Source organism: Vanacampus margaritifer, chromosome 16, assembly GCF_051991255.1.
Source record: "Vanacampus margaritifer isolate UIUO_Vmar chromosome 16, RoL_Vmar_1.0, whole genome shotgun sequence".
NCBI lineage: Eukaryota > Metazoa > Chordata > Actinopteri > Syngnathiformes > Syngnathidae > Vanacampus > Vanacampus margaritifer.
This window is the reverse complement of record NC_135447.1, coordinates 6953529-6966129: the sequence shown is the minus strand read 5'-3', so window position 1 is coordinate 6966129 and position 12601 is coordinate 6953529. Positions and strand designations below refer to the sequence as shown.

General features: G+C 38.9%; 1 protein-coding gene across 1 annotated transcript in view; it reads right to left on the bottom strand.

Moving 5' to 3' along the window:
* Positions 1–1375: 1375 nt before the first annotated feature.
* The window catches only part of LOC144036185 (roundabout homolog 2-like), an 86786-nt gene continuing 75560 nt past the window's right edge, over positions 1376–12601 (bottom strand). Inside the window, exons 21-27 of the mRNA XM_077546602.1 lie at positions 11910–12182; positions 11048–11210; positions 9925–10185; positions 8551–8747; positions 5541–5702; positions 5213–5470; positions 1376–3419 (exon numbers count right to left, since the gene is read on the bottom strand). Of these exons, the coding sequence (XP_077402728.1) occupies positions 3418–3419; positions 5213–5470; positions 5541–5702; positions 8551–8747; positions 9925–10185; positions 11048–11210; positions 11910–12182 (1316 nt within the window). The 3' untranslated portion in view covers positions 1376–3417. The remainder of the gene's footprint in view (positions 3420–5212; positions 5471–5540; positions 5703–8550; positions 8748–9924; positions 10186–11047; positions 11211–11909; positions 12183–12601) is intronic.

Below are 12601 nucleotides of genomic sequence, written 5' to 3'. Positions count from 1 at the left end.
CAAATGCCCTAAAATCAAATTTTTTTTAAAACAACTTTTCAAATTTTCAACGTGTTGAATTTTTTTTACTTTTAAACATAGAAAATAGCCTTCCCAAATTTTCACGTCGGGGTCACCAATTGTGGAGATGCGGTAAATAATGAGATGAGGAAACGAAGGTGGGTTGTGCCTCGATTTACTCTCCACAATAAACAGCTTTGTTTATAAAGTTATATAAAGTTTTCCAACATTTCATTTCAACATAACGGGAATGTTAAATGTTCACTTATTTTTGTGTGTAACAAAAAAATGCTCGAGTCTCAGGGATTCATCGGAGGTCAAGACACACCCACTATGGTGCGCTAAGTAGTCGAATTGTGATTGATGTCATGGTAGGTCGTGTGATTTCTTTGTTATTGTAGTCCTTTCATCCTAACTGTGTCGAGCAAAAAAAAAAAGAAAAAAGAAAGTGGTCGGACAAATATGTGCAGTATGAATTCACATGTCGAGCGGAACGTATGGCGTTCCACAGGGTTCAATTCTGGGGCCTCTGTTGATCAGATCTCACTGTTCATTTTGTTCACCAGTAAACCCTATTTCTATATCTTGAATTTGAAAAAAAGAATAAGTAATTTTTGAGAAGCACCGATTTAATGCCCGTTGTGTCTCCATGGAATGGATGGGAACTGGTCAGCCATATTGTGACAGACAAAAACACAACCAAACTGGATTTAAAGCATCAGTGAGGTGTAATCGGTAATTCTCAGTTTTTGTACAATATCTGCAGATCCTGGTCGATCAAGTCTCTCAAGACATTGCTATTGACAGGCTTTCACGGATAGCCTCAAGCTAACCGAAGCAAATCTCTCCTGGCTCCTGTTTAAAGGGAAGCGATGGGATTTTTCAACCACGTCATTGCAAACGTGCCAAAAGAAAGTTCATGAGACAGCCGAGGCTAAATCGTGTTTTGGGATATCTTTATGTATTTATACAGTGTGGCAGTCAGAGCTTGTATTGGACGAGGCTGTGCAAAATCACATTCATTGTGATGCCTTTTTACAAAGTGAGCGTGTGATGATGCATTTTAAATTCTACTATAGCACTTGCATTTGTCAGCCTTGTGGATGAATTTTTCATAAGCTGCTTTTAAGGAATGAAATAACAGTAGATCAATAAAGTCAGGCCAAACCAGAACACTAATTAGAATTGCATATACAGCCTCTGGTTTTAAACCAGACATTCCTGAATTACTTTGAATAAAAGATCCGTCATTGGTTTTGCTTCAGATTGACTAAATAATACAAATACAGAACTGAATTAGTTACATACATATGCAGTTCATCGGAGCAATTTCCAATGGTGTTGAATGGCAGGCGGCATTAAGGGAAGGAAACACTTTTTTTTTTTTTCCACATAGACATTTTATTTTGCATCAAAGGATTGAAAATCGGCCCTACTGTATGTGAATGTGTATTCCTGAGGGCAAACCAGTCTGGCAGGTGAATATTCCTTGGTGCAGAAGCCATTACCAGAAATTACAATCCAAAACTAAAATAGTAAAAAAAAAATTATAAATAAATAAATAAAATAAATAAATAAATAAAAAACTTCCGAATTTGACAACATTAACCATCATGTTAAAATGATGGTATAAATCCACAAAAAAAATCTTCATATGACTGGCAACATCAAAGCACGACATGATCTCATGCAAATTTAGTTGGAAATCATACAAACTGGAATATTATCTGGCATTCCTTTTGTACAAATTCCTACTAAATCATATAGTATAACTTCAACTCTGCCAGCAGTCCAGACCTGTCTGCCATTGAAAATGTGTGGCACATTATGAAGCGCAAAATCTAACAACGGAAGCTGTGGCCTGTAAAGCAACTTCAGTAGTAGGTCAAGCAAGAATTGGAAACGATTCCACCTCGAAAGCTTCAACAATTAGTGTCCTCAGTTCCAAAGCGGTTATTGAGTGTTTTGAAAATGAAAGGTGATGTAACACAGTGGTAAACATGCCCCTGTCCTCGCTTTTCTGAACGTGTTGCAGGCATCAAAAATTCAAAATGAGGAATATTTGCAAAACAACAATAAAGTTGATCAGTTTGAACATTTCATATTTTACCTTTGTCGTGTACTCAGTTGTATATTGATTGCAAATGGCTTGCAAATCATTGTATTGTTTTTAGTTTTTATTATTATTATTATTATTTTTTTTTTTTAATCGGCTGATTAATTGGTTATTGGAATTTTGTTCTGCCAAATATTGGAATCTGCATCAGCCTTAAAAAAAAATAAAATAAAAAAATCTATCATTAGGGTTAGGGTAATGTCACAATTCATTGCCGACAGTAATCTACAACAAAGTATTCCAAATGCAATTTCATTGGAAAACATTTGGTTGTTGACATTGGATATTGACCAGCATAACCGAACATCTTGTGTTTAATTTAGAAGATCCCACTGTCTTTAGAAAAAGATCATTACAATCCATAATGGCAGCATTGTATTTTGAATATTGCACTGTATGCAATTGAAAACGAATTACCAAAAGAAAGAAATATATATATATACTGTATATTATATGCACATACTTTAAAGTAATGCGAGTGAAGTGACACATACTGTACCCATTTGCCTTGCTTTGGATATCACAGGTGATGAATCCTCTCTGTGACCATAAAAGTGGAACTGTTTGCAATGAGTCATTGTTAGTATAATGCATAATAAAATTCACAGCAAATAGTACATAACACAGTTTCTTGGCTTTTTACAACCACATTATCACCTGTGTTGCTCCCTTTATAATACTCAACCTATATGGGATGTTTTGGAAACAAGTGCAGCACAGCCCCAGTAAGTATTCCTCAACATTATGATTCTTCTCTGCGGCTTTGCTGAAAATGGGATTGTGCTTATTTTCACCAAAACGCTCTGTGCAAAGTACAACAATACAGTAGCTTCATCAAGATAAGCAAATGGTTCGAGCGCCAATGAAAAATGAGTCACTGTCATAAAAAAAAAAGAGAGAGAGAGACAATATTAGGGGTAGCTTGCATAGCAAAGCAAAAGCAAAGTATACAGATACATAGAAAATATATTTACACATTATGCAAGTCCTTTTTCGTTTTAATTAGTCATTTTTGTTGTGAGTTTTCTTCTTCATCTCCTCTGCGTGAATTGTCGTACACCGAGTGATACATAACAGCAGTGGCCATACAGTTGACTCATTTGAAGTAGGGGGTAAGAAGGGAACACTGTGAGACTGGTGATGTCTGTGTCCTGTACATGACATTTACAGCTCTTGTATTTTCATTTGCATGTTCGTTTGACTCCTCTGCAGCTTCCAATCATCATTTCAAGTCACACGACGCGGAGAGACAATCTCAGAGCACTTAGAAACAAGGTGTCCAGGGACGTGCATCCGACAGACTCTGAAAGAGCAAGAGAACGGCGCTTTAATATGAAATCTCAGCAAGAATATTGCTTTTACTGCATCTTCGCCTTACGGTAATAAAAAAAAAAAAACTGGCGGGGGTTTGCAATATTTCCACACGCTTTGCAAAAGTAGGATAAATGGCCATTAAACTTGCAGAAGCTGAAACAAGGAAGTGTGTTTGCTGGAATTTTATTTTGAAGCATATAATTGACCACTATGTCTTGGTATGCTGAATTATTGGAGATTATGTATCTTTTGTGTATGTATGCGTAAGGGAATTTCTTACGCTCAGTAGTCGACTTGTGGCTATTGTGATGGTACATCGTGTGATTTATTTATTAGTGTGATTCCTTCACGCTAACTATGTCGAGCAAAAAAAGAAAGTGGCTGGATGAATATGAGCAAAATGATTTCACGTGTATAACGGAACATATGGCGTTCTACAGGGTTCAATTCTGGGCTTTCTCCCCTATGGCATAACCCCGACTTTCAACTTAACAACCAACCGTTTTATTTAGGTGTGTGGGAGCAGAAAGGAATTACACATCTCCACCATCGCTTCTAAGATAATATGTTTATATCATATACATCCTTGCTCTAAAAATACAATATAAAAAACAGAATTTTTTTACATTATCTACAAGTTAAAAATATGATAAAGAAAAAAATTCCAACACTTCGGGGTACGCTCCAACCGCCTGTTTTAGCTAAAGATATTAACAAGCTTTCTCCGACAACAACAAAAAAACTTTCAAAAATATATAAGCTACTTTCATATACTGATAAAATGTCTTTACCCATCTCGAAATGGGAGACAGACTTGTCTGTAGCACCGGAACCTGACTTTTGGATTCAAGTTTGTGAAAACGCATTTAAAATGACAAAACACACACATTTACAACTTATCCAATATAAAAGTATTCACAGAACATACATTACTCAATATATGATTAAGAAAATCGGACTCTCAGACTCCGACATTTGTCTCCAATGTTTACAAAACACTACAGACACTTATGTTCATGCTTTATGGTTATGTACTCCGGTTATGTATTTCTGGACTAAAGTCTTAGAAAAACTTTCCGCTATTTTGGACTGTAAGATACCTTTATCTCCAAACTTGTGTTTGCTAGGTGACCTAACAACAACTGACTTACCACATAAACAATTTCAATCTACACTTGTAGCCCTTACTATCGCAAAAAAAACAATTCTTGTTAACTGGAAAAATAAACAAACTCTGAATATCGACTAATGGTCTAACCTCCTCATAAATCACATTTTAATGGAAAAAATATCTGCCTCAAATAAAAAACAAATATCAAAATTTATAGAAACATGGTCTACGTATATAGAATTTTTTAACCTAATTCTGGTTACTTAATTCTGTCTGTTAGCGAGAGCCACCACATCGTGATATCTTACATTGATGTTTCTGCATTTGGCAATTTATTATTATATTATATTATTAGTATGGGATTTTTTTTAATGGGCTTTAGGTGAACTGATGAATACACACACGCTCGCACGCACGCACGCACACACACACATACACATACTCACCCACATACAAAAAAAAAGTGTATATATATATATATATATATATATATGTGTGTATATGTATATATATGTATATATATTTAAAAAAAAAAGAGAAAAAAAACATTTTTATTTATTTATTTATTTTTTTTTTAAAAAGGAGAGCAATGATGATGTCAAATCGAATGAACAATACTGAGCTCTCCTTAGAGAAAAAAAGAAAAAAAAGAAAAAAAGATTGACACTTACAGTGATCCCTCTTCTCTTTGCTGTTTGTGAGAAGATGCCCGTTGTGGGAGGCTTCTGCGGCGGGTCTCTTGTGGGAAGCCCGACTAAGCGTAGCCCTGTTGGATGTCGAGGTGTCGCCCCAGGTACCCATATGCTGCCGCTCGAGCGTGGACACGGTCACCATGCACTCCTCTGAAGGGTTTGAGGCTGCACTCCCCCATGAGCTGTTCATGCGGCAACCGGTGCTGTGAAGGCCTTTCACTTGAGGCCCATGGGTTGCTGAGTGGACGGCAGATGGACAAGTCAGAATCCGATTTTTTATTTTTTTTCCCAGAAAGACTTAGCTTACCTTCTTGGTTGGTGTCTTTTCGTCTTGGCAGTGTTCCGACCTTGTTTGTCTGAGATTTGAGGCCATTTAGCTGTGCCCTCTTGTGACCGAGGCTATGCGTGTTCTGTGCGCCACGATCGGTTGCACCAGAGCTGTCTGAACGACACAGCTGTGGGACTTTACCTGCAAATGAAAATGAACATTACTCACATGGATATGAATATGTTTAGAGAAAAAAATAAAAAAAACACTTGTGCATGATGATATCCTCTATGGACATCCTGCCAACATTCTGGCTTTGTTCACAGTGATACAGCCACTTACCGAAAGTGACAGCCGAACCAACAATAATTAATGTTTGCATCGGCAATATTTGTGATTATTTTTAGTCCCACTGATCTGCATTTTGCCCCACAATGGCATATTAAGCGATAAAAACACATATTGAAGATACAGTACGAGTCCTCCTATTAGCCTATCAAACAATGCAGTCAAAAAATGTGTATTTTAAGCCCTGTGGGAGACGCTGTCATGTTTCTTGCTAAAAAAAGGAATCCTATTTATAAATGCATCCTTTCTTAAATTTAAAACTTTTCAGTAGTGCGCTGCACTTATATATACAGTGTGATGGTTTTGATGTCTTTACTCAAATAACTTCAAGGAAACAATCTGCCAGAATGGCACTTTTTCAAACATTTACAGTGACAGAAAGCAACCTCATTTGAATGTGAATACCTTAGAAGACAAATGTAGGTTATATTTGAAGTCATCACGTGTTTGTGCCATCCAAGAGCATTTCTGATGCAATACGCTATTTTTCTATATCTGGCAATATTATTGCATGCTACATTTCATATACCTGCAGCTATGAATCTGCTTCATTGTTATTGAACTACTTTTCACAGTACATCGTCAAGTGGCAGGGTCGGACTGGAACCAAAATTCAGCGTGGGGAAAATATTCGTCAGCAGGGGAGTGGGGGTGTAGGCCAAAATGACGGACATTGGCCGAAACTCTCGAAATCCCCGATGGCTGAACTCCAAGATTAATTCAGAACTCACTAGTTTTGCTGCCTCAAATGCACATATTTACTGGAAATGCAGCACGAAAGTGGCTAACGACTATCACTACTACTAACAGTCGTAAAAGTTGCAAACCAATTAACAATACGCAAGTCCGAAAAAAAACAAACTATCACCACCAACACACAAATCTCTGCAGTTTTATCAAAGAAAAAAACAACGCAAAATGAATTATTTCGGTTTCCCATGTTATCCGTTGTTTCATTTGCTTTTAGCCTCGTGGTTTTCAGTAAGTCCATACAAGCTGTTCCCACTCTGGGTCTTTAAGGGGACGATCGCTCCTCCGTATCCTCCTGTACGCAGGTGCCATAGATCATCAATCAACCTGCCCACACTGTAGCCGGGACATACAGTTTAAAAGCCGGCACATTGTGCGGCTCCACCTTCGCTTGCTCCTCCGCCGCCGGCTCTTGATGCCGCTGCTGACGGCCTCGTAACCTCAAGACTTCCAGTTTGTACAATTGTTAATGAAGTTAGCCTTAGCTAATATAACCCTGGAGAACCCACAGGGTCAAATTTGGCCCTTATAAATTATGTTACTCAAATAACAAAGACCATTTAAATTTTTTTTTTTTTACAAATTTAACTTCAAAAGTCCAGAGTGCCACTTCTGACCCCTGCATGGGGCCATCTAGTGGATGAATATTGCACTTACATGAACCAGAGTGGTGGTGACAAGATGGCTGACAACATGCTGTTTTGTTGAGCTGGATATCAATCCAAACAAAACCATCTTCTCAGCAAACATCTTGTTAATCTATTTCATATCATGTTACAGAATGCCTAGGAGTATGTTTTATATATATATTTTGATAAATTAGCAACTCTGAGCTAGTTCAAAAAGCAAGGCTTAAAATTGAAAAATCATATATTTTGGTGTTCAGTGAACTTATAGCAGTCATTTAATGTATAATTCATAATTTTTCAAAGAAGAAAAGGGTTATTGGGTTCTCCAGGGTTAAAATGTTCCTTTTGCGCACCTTACTCGGTGTTGTCTTCCCCTACTTTGTGCGTCCGGCCCATACCAAACTTGGGTGGCTCGTCCATCAAAGCAGGATAATTTCTTGCACACGCCTTCCTAACTTGGTACTCTCCTCAAAGCCTTGGCTTCAAATGTCCCATTATTAGTAATGGATCTGTCCCCTGTGTTCTTCATTCACTTTGTATCTCTTCTTTTGGACTCGGTATTACAGATTTTCTTTTTTTATCCTGCAATTGGGGTTCCCCTGCCTCGCCTGCTTTCCTACCCTCATGTCCACCTGCCTTTTGCCTGCACCCCACCACAAGGAAATGGGGTTGGTGAAGGACTCTGGTTGGTGGCCTGGTGGGTGGTGTCTGGTCGGTGCTGGATTTCACTTTCCTTTCTTTTCTTTGGTCCTTCCTCGGGTCTCCTGACGGCCTCACGACTCTGGCTGGAAGTGTTCGGTTTAGGTGAACGGTATGGGATTTTTTTTAAAATAGGTTTTAGGTGAACTAATGAATACATACCCAAAAAAAAAAAAAAAAAAGGAGAGCAATGATGATGACATGTCAAATTGGTAAAATTACCGAATGAACAATACTGAGCTCTCCAGGAAAATAAATAAATAATGTATCTCTTCTTTTGGACTAGGTATTACAGATTTTTTTTTTTATCCTGCAATCGGGGTTCCCCTACCTCGCCTGCTTTCCTACCCTCATGTCCACCTGCCTTTTGCCTGCACCCCCCCCCCCCACCACAACGAAATCCCCCACGTGACAAGCGGTCAATGTGACTGCCAAGGAAACAAACAGATTGGCTCAACCCAGTTAATGTGAGCTGACATAATCAGAATACACCCAGACATGTCAACACAAACAAAAGCAATCTAATGTCTGCACTAAATCCAAATTAGCCTTTTTAGACCTGCGGTGTAAATCCTGCCTAAGTTGTTAGTCTGCCCTCTCAGTGTCAGCCTTGGCAAACATACCTGCGACTTCAAGGTTATCCATCGTGTGTCCAGGAGTGTACTCGAAGCCGCATAAATTCTTTGACGCCATAGCATATCTTTGTTCCTCCTCGTCTTCAGAGAGGCGAGTGTCGGCCAAATCTGATCCCAGCGTTGAAGACATGAAGTCCATTGGAGGAATGGTAGTGTTGGACATGTTTGAATTGCTCTTCATGTGCCTGATACAATCCAGACATAAAAAGAATATTAATGCTTAAAAAGGCATAAGAAATCTTAACACATGGTTTGAATATAAAACAAAAATAACACCCAGGATGTACGTAGAGTGAGTGCACTTCCAAAAAGTCTGCAGTTACTGATTACATGCTGTTGGGTGCTATGCAAACAGTGGGGTTCTAAATGGAGTGGATAAGGGATATCTGGATGGTCAAAGACTGTCACCAACATGGCTGTTATCTCTTCTACAGCTGTGCTGCATGACGGCTCACATCCCACCATTAAGACGATGCATGCCTAATTACCAACTCTATTTACTCATGTCAGAACCGAGAGCTATTCTAAACCCATGTATTACAAGCCATGTATTCAGCCACTTTGTCATTTTTCCAAGGCTCCATTAGATGGATCCATTAGATTTTGTATTTGTTTTTTTTGTTTTTTTTTAAACTCTGTCAAGAAACATAGATAAGTTCCATGCTAAGCACTGGGGGTGCAATATATTCTGCCACTCGCTGTAGGAATGCATCCACCATCTGATAGGCTTTATGCCCATCTGTCCAAGATGGATGCCGCTTCTAAAAGGATAGTAAAAGTGGCCGTATAAATAACGGCATTGCTGACTAACTCAAAAATATCCCTTGAATATATTGGGTATATATATATATATATATATATATATATATATATATATATATATATATATATGTATACTGTGAATTTTGTTTACCTTCATTATGTGTCATAAATCATGCTGATTCTTTTGATTCTAAATCATTGTTGATACATAATATTTTTCTATACGTTTAATGGTTTTGTGCATTTATACTCTATTCATCAAATTGCAGTGCAAACAGTGCTGTTTTTTTTTAAGATGGAACCCATGGGCAGCAGATATACTGAGAACGGCAGAGGCCCCAGAATTGAACCCTGTAGAACACCATATGTTCCGTTATACATGTGAAATCCTTTTGCTCATATTCATCCAGCCACTTTCTTTTTTTGCTCGACTTAGTTGGCATGGAGGAATTACACTAATAAAGAAATCACACGATGTACCATCACAATAACCACAAGTCGACTACTGAGCGTACCAAATTCCTTTACGCATACATAATTCCAGCCTAGGCGGCGTTAGGAGTTACGCGAACTTAAATTAAAGCCAGTGTTGCTGCTTACCATGCTTGCTTGGCTACTTCATACTGGTAAGCTCTGGTCAGCTCATCCAAATGTGCCTGCAAAATGGACTGCATTTCATCATGGTGGGCGGAGCTCAGGGATGATGACGAAGGCTGGTTGTAAGCTGCTGCCGTTGCCGGCGAGGAGGCTCTTCCTCTTAGAGGTGGAGTAGGTCCCCTCTCCTCCTCATGGTCATTGTCCAAACTCGGGTGGCGGTAGGATGGGAGTGAGAGGGGCGGAGCCCAACTGTTGTTGTCGTAGCTGGCGAAGAAAAGATAATGTTTTTTTTGTTTATGGTGTTTCCAGTGGTGTAGAATTTCGCTTGAAATGTGACCGGATCTTGATACTATTAGCCATGCCCCGAAAACACAGGAAAACTGTAAAGAGTTACCTTTACACGGGCCTGGACATGAACTAGCTTGAGCAGGCGCACACTGCAGGATTTTATTCCTCCCACTCTTTTGACACACTTCTCCTTCCGCATTACTTGTCTCATCCACATCATTCAAATTTCAACATATTATAAAAATTCACTCCATTAGGGTTCCCATGTTATTTATTCAAAAATGTCACAGTTTTCCCATGATTCAACATTTCTCATTTTTTCTCATTCGTTTCAATTGAGGCCGAACTTCCCCCAATGCTTTACAATTCATTTCCACTGGCACATTCAAAATAACTGATTCAGATAACTCCCATTTGAAATTTGAACTATTCCCTTTATTCAATTCACCTTTTAAGCGATTTTCAATATGAAAAAATTTTGCACACACCAAAAATAAAAATACTTATAAGGACATATTGGCATATTCTACATTATTCACGCCTCCATTTACGTCCCTTTAACATTATGTGATCGATTCCAACTTCAATCTTGCATTCATCATTCAAGCCATCTAATTTATTAGACGCATTTACAAAATTCACAAAATTTTCTAAAGCCCCAAATTCTATTTATATTAGTTAAATAATATTTACATATTCACCTCCAGTTTCCATACATTAATAATTAAAACCAGTCCATCAGACTGTTGCAATACCAAGACACAGGTGGTGGTCAGAAGTGTGCTTGTGGTTTCATGCTTGCGTGTGAGTCAACTGATGAGACATGAACGCATCTTACCCTCCTCTGTGGCTTTCCTGGGGGTAATGGTCAAGGTCAACCTCTGTACCAGGCAGAGGGTGCATGGGTGGTGGAGGCAGGGGCATGTTAGCCCAACATGTCCCATTTGATTTAGGGGTCTTTGTCCCACCCTTCATCTTCTTTTTCTTCCCTACCTTTGCACCTAAGGGTGGACAACAAGAGATGGGAGTGAAAGTCTTTTGGGGGCTAGGCTAACAAATCTGTGTGAATACAATATAATACAGATGCAGAAGTGTCTTTAAGTCTCGGTTTTTCCATCCGAACCTTTCTTATTCATCAGGACTCATTTTGTATGCTGATGGCGTATGCTGACTTCAAAATGTTATGATATTTCTTAAATAGGCATCAAAACCTGAGGCAAAGCTCTTCCATAAGGCTAACTTTATCTCTGCTAGTCGTGACATTTAGCTGAGCACAAAGCTTATTGTGAATAGTACAAAAGCGCGCACAGAAATGCCTCCATGATTGCACTGACTATGCAAACGCAGTATATATAGATACATACATAACTCATAAAGCTGATGCATTGCTAATCAAGTTAACCCAAAGAAATGCGTCATGATTGTATGACATTTCTGGGCTAGATAAGCTCCCAGGGTAGAACTCTGATGAAGACAGAAGAGTAATTAAGAGCACTATCCTTAGGGTTCATTTGCAGTGAATATGTAAATAAATTCGCTTTTTTTTTTTTTAATTCTGCACTCTCTGTGGTTGAGTTTGCCAATTCCCTCGCAGGAATTTGACATCTAAAAAAAACGAACTGCCACGCATTATTTTGTTCCTCTGCATTTTCTGTGTATAATTCTCTCAAGCACTCACACACACAAACACAAATTTGTACCGGCGACAGGGCGTCGATCAGTTAGTGAGTAGCCGAGGTTGGCTATCTCCTGCTGGGCCTGCAGAGAAGACTTCCAGCGGGGATCTGGTCTGTCTACAGCCAACTCATGGAAGCTGTTAGACTGGAGTATCTGGGTGGTGGCGTAAGGGGTGGGCTGGCTATCTTGCACTGGGCTACTATAACCGGCCTTCCCCATGAAGTCAATGCTGCTGTAGATGGCCCCATCTGACAGCATGGTGCCTGTCTTCTCCACCGCTGCAGATGGTAATACATCTGGGACAAAGAAGTGAGGTGTTTACAGGGATCATTCCGAGATTAGATGACACGATCTTAACAATCTTTAAGGTCATTAACGCGCCCCTGCTGCTCTTGTTCTCCTCATTTGTTAAAAAAAAAAAAAAAACAGCTCATAAATAGACTTGATTTGAATGGAAGTGATGGTCTGCAACCATAATTAACATGCATCATGCTGAGGAAACCCGGTGGAGTGTTCACATGATGATGCTCAGCCCCGCAGCTGACCAGACCTCTCCTGAGCTTGACATACATGTAAACGCAGCACGCATGTAAGCCCTTATTAAACTCTCAAGAGCTCACCACACAAAAAAAAAAGCAGAGCTTGAGAGAAAAAAGGGGGCAAAAAGTCAATGTAATAGCACAAATTTAATCCCAAATATCAGGCTTGTCAAATC